The sequence below is a fragment of the Stegodyphus dumicola genome, chromosome 12 (genome assembly GCF_044657685.1).
Source record: "Stegodyphus dumicola isolate Sdum_Otavi_A_Nest chromosome 12, ASM4465768v1".
NCBI classification, from domain to species: domain Eukaryota; kingdom Metazoa; phylum Arthropoda; class Arachnida; order Araneae; family Eresidae; genus Stegodyphus; species Stegodyphus dumicola.
In genome coordinates, this window is record NC_140779.1 from 91,131,843 (window position 1) to 91,156,174 (window position 24,332).

At 34.9% G+C, this 24,332-nt stretch overlaps 1 protein-coding gene across 1 annotated transcript in view; it reads right to left on the bottom strand.

Moving 5' to 3' along the window:
* The window catches only part of LOC118182361 (cell adhesion molecule Dscam1-like), a 993,488-nt gene that overhangs the window by 587,751 nt on the left and 381,405 nt on the right, over positions 1–24,332 (bottom strand). Inside the window, exons 4-5 of the mRNA XM_085806697.1 lie at positions 22,453–22,599; positions 12,128–12,421 (exon numbers count right to left, since the gene is read on the bottom strand). Coding sequence (XP_085662823.1) covers positions 12,128–12,421; positions 22,453–22,599 — 441 coding nt within the window. The remainder of the gene's footprint in view (positions 1–12,127; positions 12,422–22,452; positions 22,600–24,332) is intronic.

Consider the following 24,332-nt stretch of genomic DNA (forward strand, 5'->3'; position numbering starts at 1 on the left):
TGTAGGAGAAAAAATTTATTTGCGTCGGAAAAAATACATTTCATTCTAATAAAAAGTTTAGAAAATGAATATCGGATGCGTAAATTAATCTCTTTGTCTTGTTCTTATAGTAGAAAAAAGGAATTATCAAAAAATGAGCAAAAATTCATTATCAATGCAATAAATGTTACTTGCTTTTTAAACTAAAGTTTATTTCGCTTAAATTACTGCATTCGTTAGAAGTAAATTTTGTAAGCATGCATGCATACATCTACATGCATAAGTCAGAAAAAAATCTTCTTTATAAGAGTGCAAATGAGAAATAAACTATGTAATATATATTTTTTAAAGATTAAAAAATAAAAAGTGGTTTCATTGAAATTGGAATTATATTTAGAATTTACTTATCTGAATAATAAGATCTTATGCTGCACAAATATAACAAACGTAATTTCCATGTCATCTAAAACGGATTAGATTGCCCTAATTTTTAGCTATAATTTTAATACATTTCTAGCTTCTTTTTTCTGCAGAATGGTAATTCATTTTTCAGTGCTCTAAATTATTCTTAAACAGAAATTCAATCCGACTGAGCAAACAAATTTATTATTCTGTAAAAAAAAACTCGGCTAAATTATATTTAGAAGTCTGAAAGCAGAAAGAGAGGGAACGTTTGACTTAATCTTAGAACTAAGATAATCAGTGCTCAAATTTAAACAGTAATATTTTCCCTTCATCATATATAAATTATGTATTTCGTTAGGCTAATAAAAATCATAGAGTTTATAAAAATTAAAATATTTAAATTATGAACAATGAGAGCAAATTTCCCTAATTTTGAAACGAACTTTTCTTGACAAATAATTTTTAAGCAAATGTATATCTTATTTTATTTACATATGAGTAATTTATTTAATTTACTATTAACACATGGATAATTCCTTCTGATCTATACTGAATAAAATTAAATAAGAAAACATATAAGAAAAACATATCTGGTTAAGAGTTTCAGCTCCACATGGATTCCATTATAGAATATTCATGTACTTTTGCAATTTACTTGCTCCACTAGTTCTTTTATCATAGAATATTCATTTACGTTTTTCTTTGAAATATGGAAATGTGCTGGATTCATCGGTTTTAATTTTAATACCTACTATCGCAATCAAATGAAGAAATTCTAAAGCAAATTTTATTTCTGTCTCTTCTGTATGGTAAATGTGTCATCAAAATGTTTAGTTAATAAATATAACAGTTCAGACTTTCTCTGTTTACCGAAAAAAGAGATTATGTGAAAAGTTTTCGAATTGACAAAGGTTGAAGCAAATTAGCTTTAAACATTAATTTACGATTTTGAGCATTCTACATCCTTTAAAATTTTATTAAGTAATTATATAAAAGATAAGTAAACATTAAAGCAAGATGATTGTACAGCTCACATAAATGTAAATAACATATGTACAATCTACTTTGTCATTTTAAAACCGCGATTACAGCAAACAAACTGAAAGAATGAAAGATTGTGGCAGTGAGGATGGTAGGTTAAGACGAAAATGTAGGATATTTGACAAGAGATACAAACAATTACGACATACGAAAAAGATAACGAAATTGAATTATCAAAACCTAAACATATTTAAAAATTTAAAAGCCGAACAATTTCTTTAAAATTTTACAATAGTTGGCTAAAATGTAGCAGCAACACGTTTATAGTTATAAAAAACATTTTTACTATAGATATAAATATTACGAGCTCTAAATATAATCATCTGCCATGTCTACTACCCACTGTGTCTGCATTCTTGTCTGTAAAGTTACAGACAAGAATGCACTGAATACAATTAACAAATGCACTTCTGCTAGCCGTCTTACAGCGCCGCGACTAGCATAAAAACACATATAAACAGTTATGCGAATTTATATGGAATGAGTATGGTTGGTGCCAGTACATTCCGTCGTCACCATCTCACAAGATCCTTGGAACTTTATTATTTATACTGGTATGTAGTTGTATTAAGCAGCCTCATGGATTTGGGCTTGACGAAGGTGAAAAGTAAGATCCGTAACTTCTCTTGAATTATGACACCGCACATTCTCATGGAGGATGATGGTTTGCGCACATGACACATATGCGTCCCATACTCAGAAAAATGCGTCGACATTTACTGGTGTGGTGTTACAGTAACTCCCATTTTCCTCGTCGCAGGAGATCCGTGGCAGCATTCGCATTATTGCATCATCGGATGCGTCACCAAGAATATCATCGATTTCTTTTGAGTTCTGGACGCAGATAATGTCCAAAGTGACAAATCAAATTACCCTTAATAACGCAATGTGGTATTTCAAAGGTGGAGCTATCACAGATCTCCTGCGAGGCTGGTGATAAGAAGAATTGGAATACCCGCCATAAGCATCTGATGCCTACCTGTGCGATGATCATCTGTTCACCAAAATGAAGGAACTAGTGAGAGGAATCCATTGCAATTGTAAATTAGAAAATATTTGTACTATTGTTACCAAATGGCGTGATAACATAGCTTAGCTTCGAACTATCGCAATATGTTAACAAATTATCAGACACTATGGTGCTAAAAATTGAAATATCAAACATAATACAGTTGTTTGAGCTTTAGGATTTTAATTTCTGGATACAGTAATCATTGCAAGAACGAGTTCCCATTCCGCAGTTAGAAGGGACTAAATGTCGCCATACAGCCCTGACATTTAGGATTGGACTGGATTATTTAATTACGGCAAAGCACACGAGGGCTATCTGCCTAAAGGGAGGGATGCCTTCGTGGAGGACTTTCTAAGGGAAACTGGCTCGTATACACGTTACACATGGGGAAAACCACGAAAACGCCCATGCAGCCAGCCCGTTCGCGAGATTCGACCCTCGGACCGAACTACCAGTGTTCAGCGTCTTTACCGCTCGGCCGCTGGTGGGCCCCTGACATTTAGATGTGATTAAAATGAAAATTAAGGTAGCAATTTTGTATTATAATGTTTTATATGTCTTGTATTTTCAGAATGTCTTGTAAGATTTCATATTTTTCATTATGTCCTTGGCATTATTTTGGTCATCTCTCTAAGAAAGTAATGTAACATAACATCAGAATAGCATAAAACTGAGAATACGCCTAAAATACCGTTGATTAAGCAGCCATGTTCCCTGGAAGATACAGGCTGTCTGCTAGGATATGCGTTCGAAGCCAATGTAGGGGGCTCGATTCTGGGTTCAGTCAGTCTTCAGTTATTTATACTAATTCTTCCTCTACAAGTGAAACTTGTTCACAAATAAGTGTATAGAAAGTCCTTTAACACCTCTTATTATTTAAAAATCAATCTTTTAATATTATTAGTGTTATTTTTCTATTATTTTAAATACATATATATGGAATTAGTTAAATAATGTTATATAAGTAAAACGTATTTACAAATGACTGTACATATGTAACACACATAAGCAAAAATAATTATGAGTAATTTAAAATGCCTAAAACTTACGCTAAAGCTGCTAAGTAATAAATCGATAATTTATTATTAGAAAAAATATTTATGTATTATCTGCAAGGAAAAGAAATTTAATGAAAGCTACGGATTATTAGAAAAATTTGGGTATTTTTAAGTACCTTTCCAAGTCAATATCCTAAGTTATCAATAATTCTATTGTAGTAAAATTATTTAAAATCTGCAAAGAAAAGTTAGACTATTATTAATTATTAGTTTGATTATTATTAATTTTAGGTTTGATTATAAAATAATGTTTTAATCTAAAATAATATACTCATTTTACTTTTGTTTTTGAAATTAACGTTTTAATACTAAATAATATACAAATTTTGTTTTTACTTTCGATGTTTAGTTTAATTATAAAAGCAAATTTTAATCTAAAATCATATATTCATTTATATATTTTTCTATTAATTTCTTCTTTTATATATTTATTAATTTGTACTAATATTGATAGTTTTTTATTGTTTTTATTATTTTTACAATACTACGAGAGTGTCGAGGACTTCTTTTTCTAAAAATAAAGATCTCGTCTAATTCATTTCTTAACTTTTAACTTGAATTAAAAAGAATTTCTTCATAATTGTTATTTTGGATTTTGTTTATGATAATTTTTTTGACTTAAGTAGACATAAGTAAATATGTTTCTAATGATTGAGTATTGTTCTTAGCATATGACCTAACTCTTACAAAATAACCAATTTTATCCTTATTTGAAAAAGGACGAAACACTCTCACTTAATTTGGTTACTGTTAATTGATAGTAGATCGTTTTGTTCCGCTTGACAAGTCAATTAATCTGCCATCAATGACAATAGCTACTTTTTCAGTACTTTGGTATTTACATTTAATATTTTAAATTTTTATGGTCAAAAGATTTTTCCTTACAGATTTTAAATAAATGTTACTACAATAAAAATATAGATGACTTTAGATACTGGCTTGAAAAGCTATTTAAAAATACATAATAAATTTTTTCTAATAATTCACAGCTTATGAATTATTTTTTTTCCTTGGAGGTGACATATAAATACCTTTTCTAATAATAAATTATATTTATATATATGTAATATATACAGGAACAAGAATTTGGAAGGCGCAGAAGTGTTGCTCCATAATGACTAGGAAATTAGATGCGAATGCAAATTAAATCTTCAGTTTTATTTTCATCAACTTGTTGCGGCTACACACAAGTCGGCACGTTAAATGTGCATGTTTCTTACATTTTTGATAACTTTGTAGCAAGAAAGCAGCAGCTGGGCTAAAGCGTGGAAAGCGAGTGCGTAATGTTCAGGATGAAATCTGAAGTCAAACTGAGTTAGTTTTGGTTCTCAAAGCATTCTGATTGGATAGTTAATATTGCTGTAAAATTATTGTTGGCTGGTTGAGTTTTAGTTCCATTTACGTCATCATAATTACGTAAGAATCATACGACACGGAGTTTTTTCGAAATGACGCAGTGCAGAGAGCGATTACTATTTTTTAAAATAAAGAGAAATTAATTTACGCTGCTAATTTAATCTTCTACATCTTCTTTATTTTTCTTACATATATACATATATATATATATAGAGAGAGAGAGAGAGATAGACAGATATTGTAATCTGCATCGCTGTCTTTGCTATAAATGTGCTGCACAATAAAAGGTTTCTGTGTTTATGTTATTATTATTAATATTAATTGATTCATATGGATGTCAGACCCTCCATAAGTATTTTCGTGATTTTTCGCCAACTAAACGGCGTTTCATAAAAATTGCTGTTAGTTTTGATACCTAATGTTACCAATCTGAGTTTGTCCCCACATTTCAGAATGTATGTGCATATTGTATATGCAAAGCAAGCTAATTTTTATTTATTGTATCTATTTATGTATTTATATATTTATTTCTTGAAATTTAATTTTATTATATAATTATCAAAATTCTAAAACTTTATTGAATTTTATATACTATAACAACACAGGTGGTAGATGATGCCATCAGTTGAGCATAAAATCTGAATATCTTAAAGGGGGTGCAGCTGCTCATCTGGTAATAAATAAATAAATATATGCAAAGCAAGCTAGAAAATGTTAGAAATGGTTGCATGAAGTTAGAGAATTCCGTACGTATTTGATTATATTGTTACGAATTTTCATTTCTTCTTGACCAGCTTGAACGGCTTTCATTTCGTCCTTAACGGATTCCTGGCCCAATTTCTTTTCTTCCTTAACGGAGTTGACGGCCCTTCCATCTTTTCTTGGAAAGCAGCAAATGCAGTCATCATTTGCCTGAATTGTTCTTCCATCGCTCTTGTAATTGGCATTCAAACGGGAAAAATTCCTACGGGAGGTCACTTTGGAATAATGAAGACCTTACAGAGAGTTCGTGAGCGCTTTTACTGGAATAATGCAAAGGATGACATGCAAAAGTGGTGCCGATCTTGCGATGCCTGTGCAGGTCGGAAAGGACCGAAGAGACGCAGTCGAGGCAAGCTGCAACGTTACAACGTAGGGGCGCCTTTTGAACGTATCGCCTTTGACATCCTGGGACCTCTGCCAAGAACTGCTGATGGCAACAAATACATACTCGTTGTCGTTGATTACTTCACCAAGTGGCCTGAAGCGTATCCTATTCCTGATCAAGAGGCTGTTACAGTAGCTGAGGTGATGATACAGCACTGGATTTCCAGGTTCGGAGTACCTCTTCAGTTACATTCCGATCAGGGAAGGAATTTTACCTCGGTAGTAATCAAAGAACTATGCAAACTACTCGGCATTGACAAGACCCAAACGACGCCATTACATCCCCAGTCGGACGGCATGGTAGAGAGGTTCAATCGAACCATCCTTAATAACCTCTCATTAGTGGTTTCCAGAAACCAGCAGGACTGGGACAAGAAATTATCGCTGTTTTTACTGGCTTACCGCAGTGCTGTCCACGAGACTACCGGCTATTCTCCATCACAGATGCTCTTCGGTCGTGACCTTCGTCTGCCTTGTGATCTATTGTTTGGCCGCCCTCTAGATGCTCCTTCATCGTCTGAGGAATATATTCAAGATCTCCAGGCCCGGTTTGAAGTGATGCACAACTTTGCACGAGAGCGAGTCAACTTAGCGACGGAGAAGATGAAGACCCGATACGACACAGGAGCTACTGAACATCAATTCCACGAAGGAGACAAGGTGTGGTTGTGAAATCCGACTCGACGGAAAGGATTTTGTCTGAAATTACAGTCACCTTGGGATGGCCCGTACATAGTACGTAATGTAAATCATTGTAAATAGTATCAGACCATGGTCCTTTATGTTTTTAAATGTGTATTTGATTTGATTTGTATTTAGTATTTGATTTGCATTTAGTATTTGATTTGTATTTAGTATTTGTTTTGTCCCAAGAAATAGACAGCCAAGAACGTGTAGTAGCTTACTGGAGCAAGTGCCTGTCTAAACCGGAGAGGAATTATTGTGTCACCAGGAAAGAGTTGCTCGCCATAGTTAAAGCTGTAGAACAGTTCCATCACTATCTATACGGCAGAAAATTTATGCTCCGCACCGATCATGCATCATTGACCTGCCTTTTAAATTTCAAGAATCCTGAGGGTCAAATAGCCAGGTGGATACAGAGACTCCAAGAATATGACATCACTATCCGTCATCGTAAGGGATCATCACACGGAAACGCCGACGCCCTGTCTAGAAGACCTTGCCAGGTGACAGGTGACGGAGGACGGGGACGCCTGGTGTTTAACATAGGTAAACAGGCGTGTGTCCCACGCCCTCCCCTATCTAGGAATAACAACTCCCTAGGGCCCCGTGAGGCTGCCTCGGGAGTTTATAATACAGATCTAAAGATCAATACATGGCCAAACAGGGCCTGAGGATTATTGTTTGACAATGGTTGCTTGACAATAACTTTGTGGGTGTGCATGGATGTTGGAATAACACAGATACATAAAAATATACAAAACAAATACAAGAATAGATACATATACAGGCAAAAACAAACAAATTCTAACAGATACGAACATAAGGATGCATTGATATTAAGGTAAATATGAAGAGAGACACATATGTAAGATACAAGAGTAAAAACAAGAGTAATAAATACTTATAAAGTCATATGTGTATTGCTGGTATCCTTGGGGTTGCAAATGTGCTGTGAGCACTTAAACACAGAGATGAAGCTATTAGTACCGGATGTCGAGTTATGGTGCCAGGAGTTAGTGTTAGAGTTCGCTGAAAGTACAGTCTGCACTATAGTTCAAATTTGCAAGAGTTCAGGCTACACTAAAGTTTAGTGTACACTGTGGTACTAATAGCACTAAATTTGGAGTTTGGCACAGTCACTAAGTTTTAATGCAATTGCTATAGGTTGGTACAGTCACTACAGCGCAGACACTATGTTAGGCACAGTAATTTCAGTACACAGTCACAATGTTTGCACAGTTACTATGACTGTGAACAAGTACGGTGTAGGTACTGATCTTCACTGATGTGTGCACTAGTGCTTAGGCATAGTCGGAGTTGGTGCATGATGTATACGTGCGGTGCAATTATTACGTGCAACCATTCATTGCAATAGGTTGGAAGGTGATGTAGGCATTCGAAGGCACTTTGAGTTGACACAGTTGGTACTCTGCTAGCACACCGGTAAGGTAAGTTCTAAAGAAGATTGACGTGTGCACATAAAGTTGAAGGCTTGGTGGTGGGGAGCTTTTGTTTAGCAACTTGTGGGGGTGGCCCCTGAGTGAAAAGCTTTTGAAAAGGTTGGATAGTCGGTAGGGGGGACGAAAAGATGATCGTGTTTAATCTGGTCTATTGCGGTGAGCAGATATCTTGGCCCATTGTCCCGATTTGAGTGATAGCTTTGCAGATTTTGGTTATGGCTGGCTTATGAGTGATGATAAAGCGGTGGTACGCATCTCTGTTCATGGTTGGACATGGGAGGTGATGGTCTTTTGTCAGCTGGCAGGTGAAAAGATAGTGGTCTGGGTTGCCTGGGGCTCCACAGACGCATATATCTGTTGATGAGATGTTGTGCCTTTGGAAGTAGCTGGGGAATGGGCCGTGTCCCGTGATATATCGTGTCAGCAGAGCGATTGCGATGTGTCGATCCGTGCTGACTTTGGGGAAGAAATCGTAGGTGCGGCGGCCAGTTGTGCTATGGTTCCATTCCTCCTGCCATTGTTGGAGCCCTTTACTCCTTAGCTGTTCCTTTAGGTGGGAAGGTGGGGCTTGAAGGTGGATCTGCTGTGCATTTGAGTCGGTTACCTTGTGAAGGTACTTGCATTCCAGTGTTGGTAGGGGTGCGTGGAATGATGACAGAAATTCCTTTGCCTTTAATTGCCGGGTGTGTGTGGAGAGGGTGTCCAGGTGTTTCAAACTGGACTGGGCTGTAGGTGCTATTGTAGAATGTGACGTCTTTTCTCAAGTATACTAGAGTTGTATATGCCGCTTCCATTTCTACTTTGATGTGGAGAGGCAGCAACCCTGCAAGGACAGTCACCGCACTTGTTGCAGTTGTGCGAAAGGCTTTCGTGAGGTTGAGGGCGAAAGGGCGTTGGACGGTAGTCAGTAATTTGATTTTACGAGCGCCCATTGGGTGGGCCCAGGCAGCGGCAGCGTACGTGGCGATCTTCTCTGCCACAGTGTGATATAGGATCTTCTGTATATGATGGTTCTGCCCCCAATTTTGCCCTTGAAAGGTGCGTGCCTTCCTTGCAATGGTGATAGTCTTCTTTCTGATGTCTTGAATGTGCGGGAGCCACGTGAGTCCTTGATCCCAGAGAAGGCCTAGATGTTTAAGAGTTGAGACTATCTTGATGTTTTGATTGTGCAATTTGATACAAGGACGGCGTGATGGATTTGTACCTGCCCTAGGGATGACAAGGGCCATGGATTTCTCAGTGGAAATTTTGAGTTTTAATGCAGTGCACATGTTTTCGAATATGGTACATGTTGCAGTCCCATTTCTTTCTAATTCCTTCCGTGTGTGTCCCTTGACCAGCAAAGCGACGTCGTCTGCGTAAGCAACAACTGTAGTATGCTGTGGCCAGTCAGCTTCCAGCACAGAATTGAAAGTTAGGTTCCAGAGAACCGGTCCGGCGCAGGAGCCCTGGGGGCATCCTCGCTCCTGGCTTTTGGTGGTTGTGCCGTTGTCGTTGGAAATTAAAAAGCTTCGGTTCTCCAAATAGCTATTAAAGGTGTTAAAGGTATTTGCTGGGCAGCGTGCTATTCTGAGGGCTTGTTTTATAGCAGGCCACCAGAGGGTGTCGAACGCGCTCTGCAGGTCGATGGAGATGAAGGCCGTATGATATCCCGTAGCTCTGTTGCGTTGTATAGTGTCCCGGATAGTACAGAGAGCATGTGTGGTGGAGAGACGTGGTCGGAAACCGAACTGTCTTGAGCTGAGGAAATTGGTCACATGCAGGTGATAGGACAGCCGTTGGACAAGTAGTTTTTCATAAATCTTACCCATTGCGGATAAAAGGCAGATGGGTCGATAAGAGCGCAAATTTTGTGCGCTTTTATTTTTCTTTAAGAAGAGAACTACTTGTCCTTGTTTAAAGGCCTGTGGAAAAATTTGTAGATGAAGAAGTCTATTGAAGAAGGTGCTGAAGAATGATGGACATGCATTGTAGGCCACCTTGATGATAGCATAGTCGAGGCCGTCTGGGCCTGGTGCCTTTTTGCGCGGGAGGAGTTTGAAGACGTGTCTAATCTCACTGCTACTGAAGGGAATATCATACGAGGTGGTGGGAGTGCTTGCATGTTCGCGGATGATACGCTGTGAGGGCGTGTCCTCCTCTGGGTTGTCATCAGGGAATATAGTGCTCAGGATTTTGCTGGCAGTGTGTTCCACTATGTTGGTATTATCGGCCAGTGCTCGAGTCTGGATATGGATCTGTGCCGGGCGAAAGACTTTGCCGGTGGTAAGTTTGTGCAGGATGCCATATGGGTTATTATTAGCTGTACAATAGTTCCTCCAACTAGTAATTTTGGCTGTTAGAATATTATTTTTGTAAAGGGCTCTCTCTTTCCTGTATGCCAGCAAAATTTGTTGTCTGATGCTGTTGTCTGCAGTGCGGATGCGACGTCTAAGGGCTCTGCATTTTTGTCGCTGTGTGCGAAGCTCCTTGGTCCACCAAGAGACTCCTTGTAGTTTCGTCGCGGACCGGGTAGGCAGAATGTTGTGGCATATGTCTTTCAGTGTCGCCAGGAGTTGATTGGTGAATAATTCCATGTCGGCTGGACTGTTAATGCTGTGAAGTTTTCTTTCTTCGTTATGTAAGATGGTGGAGAAGGTGGAGGTGAGGTGCCGGATTTTATTGCCTGGGAGCTTAAACCTGGTAATAACAGAAATGGTGGTGTCGCAGCTGATGGAGAAATGTATGTACTTGTGGTCTGAGTTACTCTCTTCTTCATTTACTGTCCAATCTTGAATTTTACGTGCGATGTTGTGCGTGCAGAGAGTAAGGTCTGGCCAGCCAGTATTGTAGGAGTTATCGTAAGTGGGTGGAGCGTCTGGAGTGTTGAGGAGGTGGAGGTCATGACAAGCCACAAAGTCTTCCAGTTCTTGGCCCTTTGTGCTAATATCCGCGTAGCCCCATATGCTGTTATGGGCATTAAAGTCACCGCCTACGAGAATCGGAGTTGACGGATATCTTTGCATGACATCAAGGACGTTGGTGGTGAGATTCATAATATCTTCAGAAGGTGGTGAGTAAACAGAGATGAGGATGAGACGAAAGTTTTGAAGGGCTAGTAGTATGGCAACTATGTCGCGTTCTTGTTTAATAACTATGGGGGACCAGGAGGGATTGCAGCATGCAATGGCTGCTCTTGGGGCTTGATTTTGGGGAACGGATTTCTGTTGAAAGAGTGTCCAGCCAATTGGAAGACCTGCAACCTCCCCTTCTCTGGTGTAGGGTTCTTGAAGTAGAAGTACGTCGGCATCATGCGTAATTGCGTGCTGGATAAGCTGTGATGTTGCGGCTCGTGCTCTTTGACCTTGCCAAGAAGACCTTGCCAAGAAAACTGCCGATATTGTTCCAGGGTGGAAGCGAAATACGAGCTGCTGACTTCGGTCGCAACACAAATTACAACATCAACATCGGCTGATCGAGAACCGTGGAGTGATGATGAAGTCAGAAGTGGGATTTTGAATGCCAATTACAAAAGCGATGGAAGAAGAATTCAGGCAAATGATGACTGCATTTGCTGCTTTCCAAAAAAAAGATGGAAGGGGCCGTCAACTCCGTTAAGGAAGAAATCAAATTGGGCCAAGAATCCGTTAAGGACGAAATGAAAGCCGTTCAAGCTGGTCAAGAAGAAATGAAAATTCGTAACAATATTATTTGATCCAATATTAATAAATTCACTTCTGCGAGAATTTAAATTTGTTTATATTTTGAATTCATATGTAATGTATTCCAGCTGATTTCGAATTCATGTTCTTTGGTATTTTGATTTTATCGCGCAACTTTGCTGCAGAAATATAATCGGTATGAATTTAAATAGCTATACCTCTTCTATGTAATATAAGGATTTATTTAAAAAAATTAAATGAAATTGGTAAATAAAGGACTTTAAATGGATATCATATAAAAGTACCCAGATTCAAAATCATTTCATATGTTTTCACTAATTTTACCTTCAACTAAGAGTTCCATGTCGACTCGGTCTTCTCCCATGGAATTGCTTACATGGCATGAATATCGTCCGGCATCTGTACGGAGGACCTTGTTGAATATCAGAACACCTCCTTCTTGCCTTACGGAAGAGCCCACGTCAGACAGTATCCGCTGCCCTCCGATAGTCCTGTGCCATCGGTACATGGGAACAGGATAACCCTGGGCTATGCAAGAGAGCGTCATGCGATGCCCAAGGCTGGCGGTTACTCGACTGGATCGGTGGACGATACGAGGTGGCTGATTGTGATGGGGTTCTGTAAAGTAAATGTCAGTAGTGTTACTGAAATATATTCAAGAATGATTAAATTCATTTCACAGTGCTTTTGGCATAAATGAAATTTTGCATTACAGTTCTAATAACTTTGGCATTACAGTTCTAAGTAAATGCAGTATTTTGAGGTTAAAATTCCTTAACTCTGTGTCATAATTATGGAAAGTAAGTATTAAAAGTGGATTATCAAAAACAGAATGAATATGTTTTCATTTTAAAAATAAAACCATACTATTTCAATTATTGGAATTATTAAGTAGGTGAAAAATACTTCAGTCAGTATTTAAAAAAATAATAAATGAAAAGCATTTTCATTGGAAACTGGTCACTTGTAACATAACATTGTTGAGTAATTAATTCAATTCTAATTAATCAGGAAACATTTATTTATCTTTACGTTCAAATTTTTTAAAATTTTTTATACTTTAAAATTTATATGGTTAGTACCAAGTTAAACGACTGTTAAAGGTAAAAAGTCTTTGTAAGCTATTGGATATATATTCGACTTACTAGAAGTAAGAAGATTATTAAAAAATTAAATCAGATCACTACAGGCTCTTAATTAGAATACTTATCCCTTCAGTAATTAAAACGTTCAATAAATAATTTACAAACTGGAGTAGAGACATTATAATGTACCCAATATTGACATCTTATTTAAACTGGACACAGAGTGGTTAAAAAATTCCTCCTTATTAAATGTGTGGAAAGATTGTGGACCTCAACCAATAAGATGTAAAGAAAAGGGAGTAAAGTTTGCTGTAGCACGTGAATAATCTAAAGGTGTAAATGTTAGGCTGTTCAAACAGATTTCCATTAATTTTCAAATGATTTTCTTATTTTAGAATATTTAATTAGATAAATTAAAAATGTAAACAGATGCTTGTAAAGTGATATTTTGAAGGAAAAAAATACTAATGCAGACATGATAACTTTCCAGAGTGAAGCAGGAACTTCGACTATACTCCCGCCAACTCAATTTAACAAGGGTTTCTCCCGAATTTCTCTTATTCCTAAAATTTCTCTTGACTCTTACTAGTTCGGCTTAATGTTTCGTTATTTTCATTGAAAATCGCGGTATTTGATATCTAAGGCACTTCCTTTACCTGTGGATTAACTGCTTTTTTATTAAGGAAAACATTTGACCAGCCGCTACAGCTCCGCATGTGAAAACACATGGCTAAAAACATTATGATACAGTTTAACAAAGGCCTTCAAGCGTACTTTCAGGTCATCTGCACAAATTATCCAGTGAGTGCAAAATAAGTTCGAAGCACTTTTCCGCGTGTTAAAAAATTTTATTACTTTTGCTATATGTAAATTTTGTCTTTTTTGTCATTGGGATTATCGGTGGCACATGAAGAAAGGTCAGTGTACTTAATAAGTGGATAAATAAGAAAATAAAATAGAAAAATAAAAAAAAAAATTGAGAGGAACGCAAATTATATTGAAGGAAACGAAAAATTATAATGAAACAAGTGAAAAGTTATAAATGCAGAATGATTATATTCTTTTTATTTGAATTAAAGAAATTTCTTTTTTTTTTCTACGGATGAAAACAATAATGCCGATGAAAAATTGTACACAGTTCTTTTAATTCTGTGGTATCATAAACTGAGTGTATATACCCACGTTTTATTTGTATTGGAAAGAGATTCTATCAGTTTTGTTATTAAACTAAGGAATAAATTTAGACCCTGCATTAATTGCAATATATTGAAAACATTTTAATAGAAATAACAGCCTATGGGGAATTTCGGCGAGCGAAGTTATGATGCTTCTTAAAGAAAGGAAAATCTGATACTGTTATGCAAAAAAGGGGTAACCTATTATTTTCTATAATACGTTTCAAGAAGTAAAAATGTTTTTTTCAAAATATGAGTATTCTTAGACTAGCCGCATTTAAAATTAGTTATTGAGTTATTGTAGTTTCAGATATTAATTGGATACTATTTATAGCTTGTTTTAAAAAATTCTTTTCATATATTTTTAATGTTCAAAATTGTTTTGTTGCAGAAAAAAGTTTTCCTGAGTTCTTTATTTCTTTTTTTTTTCCTCTAAATTACTATACATTGCAAAATAAACCTCGAAACTATAAAATGTTAATTATGTACTTCATTTATTAAATTTTATTGTACCATATTAATAAATGCAGACATAAAATGTTATCTTACATTTGTTTCTCATTAAACGCAAATTCTAAATTTTGCTTTTATTAAAAACTTAGGTAAAGATTTTACTTTCTTAATACTATTCATGGTTTGAGAGTTTCATAATTAGTAAGATTTGAGAATATTATAATGTCTGAATTCGAATACTGAATTCGTTTCATCTTTAAATATTATTGTCTAAATATCAGTTCCTTATATTCTCTTATGAATATTTTCTCCTGTAATAAATCAACTGTCACTTCTCATGCTATTCTTAAAGATCTTATTAATAAAGATGTTGATGTCATCTTTTCACATATACATGGCCACAACTGTCTGTCTAGGAATTGAAAGAGCTAATTGGTTAGCAAAATAATCTGAAAATCTTCAAATTAACACTCCACTGACACTGCCTAAATCATTCTTCGAGAAACAATGTTAGAATAACACAATTCTGAAATGGAATGAATTATACAAAAATTCTTCTATCGTTTATCTGATTAAATTATTTTCCCACTGGCTAAATAATGAAAACTTTTTTAAGATTACTAAATTTCTAACTGAGGATGGTAATTTCAACTCATATCTGAAGATATTTAGGCTTGTGTCTCTGTAGCTTCGGAAGCGTGCGAAACGTTGAACATTTGTTGTTCAACTGTTCAGAGCTTGCGGAAGGAAGAAAACTCATTTATCAGTTTAACACTTTAAACGCTAAGTTTCCTCTCTCTCCTTATGAGGCCCAGCAGCGACCGTGGGGCAAAATTGCTGAAAACTGGTAGTTCGGTCCGGGGCTAGAATCAAGGGGAAAGGGCTCCCTGCATGAGCGTTTTCGAAACCAGACATCGTAGTTTTCCCCCATGTGAACATGTATACAAGCCGTTTTCCTTTGAAACTCCTCTACGAAAGCATCCCTCCCCTTTGCTAGATAGCTCTCAAGTTCTTTGCCATAAATTATCCATAACTCGATGAGGAAAAGCACTCTAAATTTAGAATATTATTTCTTTTTATTTTAGTTGAAGATCTCAAAATTCAAATTAATTTTGACTAAAATATTCAAAATTCAAAGAAAAGTTTAAAGCAAAATTTTAATAATACCATGTTTTGTTAAAATACTCTTTTAAGTTCTTGAATTTAATAACAAATGTGTTCAGACATCCAAAAACACGTCGCAGTATTAAAAATATAAATATGTTTTTCATTACATTATGCATTAGATTATTTAAACCTAGCTAGCAATTTGCTTTTTATTTCATTGTTAAAATATCATTATAAAATCATACATTATGATAACTGGAATAATATAAAATTTTATTTTGCAATTTTTGATTAATATGCAAACAATTTCAATAAAGATTACTTTCCGATATGTAAACGGTTTTAAAGTCAAAGAAAACAGGCAAAATACATTTAACATCGAATACATGCATGACATTTTCTTCGAAGTATGCTGCTATTTTGCAGTATACTACTAACATTTATTGTTGTTTAATAATACATAAATTTTGTAGAAAAGCCAAATTCTTCAGTCTTTAATAGAACTTTATTTCTAAAAGTAAAACAAGCCGACATTAAGTACTGAGAGTAAAAGTAAAACTTAGATGAAGAAAGCTTCAGACAAGGAAGATTACTTTACCATTCATAGGCATTGCTTGAGGAAAGTAAGATAAGTATTCCAAAGAGGAACTCGTTTTTTTTTCATAAAATCGATATATCACTTCATTTTAGCCGAAGGTGCAAATTTGTAACCAGACATCGGAAACCACACACACACACATACGCACACGCGAAGTAAAATGAGAAAAAAAGACTTCCTGTTTATGCGAATATTTTGAAGAGTTTCACTGAGTTATTGAGCGATTATGTAAATCATTTTTTTATATTCTTTGAGTAGAGAGAAAGGTCTTTTGCGCTTTAACAAAATAGTAATAATTTAAATAATAACATTTTATTCAAAATGCAGTTATTGAAACTGGAAATGAGAATTAATATTAAGAAAATGCGAATGAGTGTTGAGAAGCGATAACAAAATTCTCTATGCATTAAGTAAAATTTCCGTACTTCAAAAATAAAGCTAATGTATAACAAAATCTACATTTTAGTTTATGGCATATTTTCATTTGCAAATCTAATTAGAAAACTGAATGCAAAAATTACACAATTCGAAATATATAGGATTTGCATGTGAATAAATGTTTAGAATTCTTTAGATTAAATAAACGGCTATCGCTTTTCACTTCAATGTTTATAATTTAAAATTTCTTAAGGTGATGTACATGAAAACTTTTAACTATCCCCCATCTCCAAATTTATCAAACTAAAAATTTCCAAAGCTAGACTTGATTAGTATGGAAGATTTAATTAATTTTGGAATGGGATTTCTAAAAGGGTTTGATAAATAAAACGTTATGTTTATGCTTGTTATAAGTTTTAGAAGTCTTGGAAAAGCACTTTGTGGCAGTTACATTTCAGTGCATATAAATATAAGCATGCTTCGTAAGGACTATAAATTATTATAATGTTAGAAACAAAAATGCTTCAGCTAATAAAGTTATAAATTTAATTTTAAATTTTTTGCTCTGGCGAGAAGTCTTTAAAATTACGTATGAAAAAAAAATGAAGTTAAAAAAATTTAACAGCTTATTGATATTCAGGAGATTTCGTGTATCGTATAATTTAATGGTACTTACGTATTACTCCGTCGACCATGAAACTGTTTCCAAGCAGCGCGACTGAGCTCCAGTTATAGCTTAGCGTGACGCAACAACGCACTCATAACCTCTGCGTTTTTTTTAATGTAATCGCTATTGATTTTAGGTAAGTAAAGTTTAGCTTTTATGAACAAGGATATAAATTAACTGCTATTGTTGCATTTTGAAAAAAAATATATATATTAAAATTTGGTATCTGCCTTCTGCAGAAGAGCAAACTATAGATGGCCAGCTGAATATGGTCAACAGAACAATAATAATTTGTAACAAGTACCTGGAAGTTGATACACATAGCGTTCACAAAAGTTCTTTTAAAATCAGAAAGTCTTACCAAATAGCAAAAATTAACGAAAGACTTTTACGAAACGAAAAAATAAAGCGGATCAAATTCCGATTGCTTATTAAACAAGGATGAGTTAGTGTCTCCAAAATTCAGCAGGAATAAATAGTGCAAATTTGGCGGTATCCTCCGCCAACTTTCATTTTCTTATTTAACCAACTTTCACGGTTGACAGGATACCAAATAAGTAAATTTAAATTAATTTACGTGTAACTATGAGCTGAAAGTTTCATACTGTGGTTTTTTATGGTGAAACAAATACTGCTAATCACATAATATTCCTGGTAATTTTATTGCTTATTGTTTTGCTGAAACTAAAGATCTACTTTGCCTATATATGATGACGTGATAGGAATTTTTATGCTTTTAGATATAGATAAGTTACAGTCAACATCAACTCGCGAATAGCTGAGGAACGAATTTATCATCCTGTATCCACCCAAATTAAGTTTACTTATAATTTATGAACAAATAATTATCACAAAACTGACGAATGAAAAGATGAGGAACAAAAAATAACTGTAATGATACCGGATGTTATCTATATAAATTCTGAAAAAAAAAAAAAAAAAAAAAAAAAAAAACCGCTTTAACTGCTGTTTTCATGCGAGGTCGAATTCAATGATACTGTTCAGGTTATAATGAGAATAGTGTTCACGAAAAAAAAATATAGTTTAATTATTTCAATTTTAATGATTTAATTCTTCCATTACTGACAGTAATAGGTAGAAGTAGGAGGGTTCCAAAATTTCGTCATTGGTATTATAAGTGTAGTTCCGCCTCACTACCTCCCCAATTTCGAGGGAACTATCCCCGGCTTTCCATCTCCCTTTCCTACCACCAACCTACCACCGATGTTTCGAGAAGACTTTTGACTCGACATGCATTTTGAGTGTCCCCTTGCCGTCCAGGCACTATACGCTTACAAACATCCATGGTTTTTCTGGAATTAGAACCCCAATTAATCGGACTGACCGGTACGGCAGTTAATGTCACTAACCAGCAACGGAAAGGGTCACCATCGGTGAGCGCTTTCGTTACTGACAGTGTGTTCGTTTTGTTTTGAATCATTTTGTTTGAATTTTTGATTTAATATATGTAACTAAGTGAATTCCTTCTCCAGATTAAACTACTTGGGAGTATAGGTACAACTGTAAACGGTATTTTTTTGTTAAACAGTAATGTGAGTTGTTCCTCTTTCCTGTATTTTAAGTGCCTTGAGAATATACAGGGATGTCTTCCTTCTATCAGTCCGATTAATTGGAGTTAATTGAATATAAATCTGTTATATAAATTTATATTCATGCAATTGTCATCGTACTTTAGAGCAATGTATTGAATTTTATCCTTACAATTTATGTTTGACCTTCCTGTATCTAGAGTAAATAATGTAAGGAGACCATTTTCACGGACCGGGGCCGATTTTGCCGGCCCATTTCAAGTTTACCATAAACGTGGCAGAGGACTACGACCAACAAAGATGTATGTATGCGAGTCTGTGTGCTTTATCACGAAAGCTGTTCATCTGGAAGCTGTCAGTGACTTAAGTTCCAATGGATTTATTGGTGCTCTAAAACGTTTGTTGCTCGTAGAGGAACAACACAAATAATTTATAGCGATTGTGGATCAAATTATGTTGGTGCACGAAATTAATTGAAGATGTGGACTTCAAAAGCCATTGGGAGTTCCTTAGCAGATGAGAAGGTTGAGTGGAAACTTAATGCTCCTTCCGCCCCTCATTTTGGAGGCCTCTGGGAGGCTGCAGTAAAAACCATGAAATTCCATATGAAAAGAGTGATTGGCTCACAGATATTAACCATCGAAGAGTTCAATACATACCTTGCCGAAATAGAGGCAGTGATGAACTCCTGACCCCTCATTCTAGCATCAGACCATTCTGAGGATTTATCCGCACACAATCTAGCACATTTCATTATAGTTGCTGAAATAAAGAGAATTCCTGAACCTAGTGTTATAGATGAAAAAATTACCATGCGCCAGTGATGGAAGCTAGTGACACAGCTTTCGCAAACCTTTTGGAAAAATGGTCTAAATATCTAACACAGTTACACTTGAGAAATAAATAGAGGAAATCCATGACTAACATGAAAATTGGAGATTTAGTGTTGATTAAAAGAGAACAACCTACCTCCCTTAAGATGGAGAATGGCTCGAAGTTTATCCCGGCAGTAATGAAAAGATTCGAGCTGTCAAATTAAAAACTACCTGTGGTGAACTAATTAGACCAATACACAAACTGGTACTGTTAATGTCTGAGAACTGAACTAAATATATGTATATATATATATATATATATATATATACTTTACTTCATTTCTTTATTACGATTTTAATTAAGTTTTGTTTGCTTTGTAGTTTAGGTTATTTCTACATTCCTGAACTATGCGGAAAATGCTCATTCACTATGCTGAGTTTGTATAAGTGCTATATTAATGATTTGTTAAACTATATAGCTATGTATATTTATTTATTAAATGTAATTCTATAATATCAATAATTCTATATTCATCAAACATTATAGAATTACATTAAATGAATTAATGTAATTCTATAATATTTGATGTCCTAAAAGGCCATCGACCCTCACAGGATGTTAACGATGTTTTATGCTCGCCCCAAAGTCAGCGCTATTTGGCGTCCTTAACATATCAAGATGAGCCAAGCGTATGTATAAGTGCTAGCTGTTCATTCTTTTCAGTGTTCTGTCTGTCTGTGTTTTCTAGTATATTTTGTGCGTCTTATTATGTACTACCTTATACTATTTATACCGAATGTGTGTATAGTTACACCATATACTGTTCTTACACTCTGCAATTATATTCAAACATGTCGGTACTTAGATATTCAGTGTAAGTATTCTACTATCTGTTATAATCTAAAGTATTACCGAGCCTATCCATATTAATTCGTTAATAACTGTGCATTATTCTCAGGAATAATTCCACGGAAATATCCACAAAGGCACGATGGTATTTTCCTAGAACTTTGGAATCTCCACTTTTACTGTGACTATGGACTCATTTAGGGAGTCAAACACGAAGGCATATTATTATCTAAAGTAATCCCCCCTCACGAATAATAGTAGCATTCCTATGAAAGGTGACTAAGCAACACTAACCTACCCCGAGATTCTTCCACCGAACAGGCATCATTCCGCATGGATTTCTACGACGGAAACCTGCTCTGTGGTGTGTGTTGTGCCGTCAAATAAATGTGGTTATGTGTGAATTGTGTCTGCCGCCTAATTTTTCCCTGGTACTATGCAACAGTTAAAGTTTTACAAAATATGAAATATATAATAATAGATAATCCAGAGATAGATAATCCAGAGTTCAAAATTAAGGCATCCAGATGCCCATTTTAAGGTGGAGAATTACGTTATACAAAATTTGATGGCTCTAGAATCGATGGTTTTTTTTCCACAATGCGAGAAACACACACACATTCACGTAGATTATTCATTATTTATTTTTTAAATATAACATAGAGCGATAATATTTGTTGGCAACAATTTAAAAGGTGATTCGCAGTTTATAATGAAAACCTACAAAACGCGTTTTTGAGGCTAGTAGACCTTCTGGGCTGCCACACCTTTGGTCTAAAAAGAAAGAAAGGATTGCTGAAAAGCACTTATTCTAATCTGATTATCCTTAAAGAAAGCTTTTTAAAATATTTTAAAATGCAGTTGATAGCAATTATTTCCTTTTTCAGGTTTTCCTCGAAACGAGTTTATTCAATATAAAAGTAAATTTTTATAAAATTCCATGCATCAAACAAACCTTAAATTTTGCTGTATAAAGTTACTTATCAAAATGTATTGAATAACCCTATTTAAATGCTTCTTCAATAAGGAATTAATTATTACGACACTGATTTTTATAAAAATATGGCGTATTTTCTTAAAAATTTCAATTCTTTGGAATAAAAACATATTTCTAATTGTTTTAGCCCTAAATGTTATAGTACATTTAGGTTCATTTCTGAATAATGATCAAATTTTTTATCTATCAATACCATTTCAAACTGTTTCTATGAATAAGAAAAGTTTTATGCATATGCGATGTTTTTTATGAATGTGGTTATGTATTTGAAATCTGTCATTTCAAGGGTGTTTCAAGATTTCTTCTCAAAACATAATTTTGAGGATAAACTATACATTTTCGCTTTAACATAATAATAATAATATATAGTTTCTGTAAATAATTATTTTAACTTTGCAGTTTTACAACGAATATAGTTGGGTTAATAGTAAGGGAAATGTCCTCGATTTCCGCGGTCGGAAACGGTCTCACTCTCCTTAAATTTCCTTTAAAGAATTCTAGGAATGTATTGGTATGATGTTACTGAATTGCCAGAACAAAATTAATTAACTGAATATGTAGGGAGGAATTTACTTTAAATTATTTATACAAACTGCATGCAACTCAAAGTCCTCCAACAACAGTTTGAATACGATAGGATCTAGAATTTTATGTCATCAGCTGTTGTGCTTCGCTCCAGAATGTTGCGACAGAATTACGCAAGGCAGTACATGAAGCATTCAACAATTGTGAACTGCTGTCACTCGAGTTTTGATGACATTCGCTTTAATGCTATTCATCAACCGGCAAGTCTCGAGTGTCTTTCTATAGACGCTTTAGTTAGTGAAACACTCTTTGCACATTTCAGCATTTACCAGTTTAGAATTCTAATAAATTTCACAACATATAATTCATATAAATAAAAAAAAATATATTAAATTCTTTCATTCAGTGCTTTTTCTTGATCCTGTTACATAAAAAATACATTTTCTTACCTGTAACTATAATTTTTGAATAATTCGTGCTGACTTTCTTTTCTCGAGTAATGAGATTTTCAGTGTGGCACCTGAAACTGAAACTGCTATCTCTTTCTGTGACGTCACGGAAATATAGATCTCCATTTTCGAGCATTCCATATTTTCCTAAAAAAATTAAAATATGTTTAGAATATTTTACGTTATGTTACATTTTATTAAAAAATTATTACCATTAGTTTCGGAGATTCTATAAATGTATGTTCTTACTTTCAATTTTTTATCCAGTACCCATGTATAATTTGTAGGGACATTACGTTATTTTGAAGCAGCAGAAGTGAAAAATGTACAATGTCTTCACCGTAACTCGAACCTGGAACTCTCGAATAGGCATGGAGGGTACTACCGTTAGACCACGAAGGCATTTTGAAAGAAGGGATCTAACGTGCTTAGCAAACATGAGATGGTAACTAGATTTACCAAAATTTCGCACCTGACAACTTCTTGTGCAGTCTTGAACATGAATACAAAAGGGAAAGTGTGTAAAACTGTCTTTATTCATCATAAGCTGTCTAACACATGGCATCAACTTACGTGCTTACACAAATATACTGCCTACTTGTGGTGAGAATTTAAAAAGTGATTTAATAATTAAATTAATGCTAGAGATCTAGTGCTTGACTCAAGGTCGGATTTAGACTTGATAAGACCCTAAGCTATTTGAGATATGGGGCCTTTATAAGTCTGTTATACTATATTTTAATTTTTTTCTTGGAGGCCCTAAGCTATAGCTTGTGTAGCTTATAGGTAAATCCTGCACTGGCTTGACTATACAATTCAATTTAATCTGGCAGGCTGACTCAGAAACCTACACAGACGATATACTAACTAGACGGCTAGAATGTGTAACCACTACTAAGATTAACAACTGGAAGGCAAAATAGGAAACGTGTGCTTCACTAGCTAAATCACGCTTCGTATAACCTTTTCCTTTCAACAGTTTAAATGCGCTCGTTCACCTACTTAATTTGCATCCTGGCGAGGAAATGAGAGGGGAAATAAGGGAATTCAGAATGCGCTCAAAAGTTAAAATAACTGTTAGCATACCTAAACAGGACCCTACATATTTAATTTCATTTTATGTTTCTTTTGCACAGCTATTTAGCTTTTAGTAAAATCTTCAGTTGAAATATTTTAGTTTAAAAATTTAAATAAGAATTATTTATATTATAAAACGTGAAAAGAAAAAAAAAGTGCGTGTTCTGGATGCATTCAGCTGGTCACTATTCACAATTATAGAGTTAAGTGTACCCGTACTTTTTATGTATTCACTGTGCTATTTATATTTTGGATGAAAACTGATGAAGGTATCTGCATGATGAAGTTATCCGGATCTTCGTCGCATATATGAACCTGCAAAAATGGTTGTTGCTTGAAACTGCAGAAATATTTTAAATTTGTTTTTACTCTTCTAGCATGTTCATTGATACAATTTATATGAAATTTTAACATACAAAAACACTATGGGCAAATTAAGCGAATTTTTCAAGCTATTCTATTTTTACGAGAAGTAATCAAGCAATACTAATTATGCCGCCGAAAAAAAATGGAAATATGGAGAATCGAATACTTAAACTTACACTTACGTTTCTGGTGTCTGGGAAGATGTGATTGTCAAGTGGATATAAGCACACGGGGGATTTTCGGCGATTTGTATGCTTGTACTCTTTCTCGACATTAGCCAACTTTCTTGCAAAATTTGTCTAAATTTTAAAGGTATCAAGTAAAATGAGTAGCCACGAACGGAACGTATGGATAACACAGTGAGGTGAAGATTGGAAGCATACCAATTACACGCGCATGTGATTACAGAGCTCAACGTAATTCGCCTGCATCGTCTT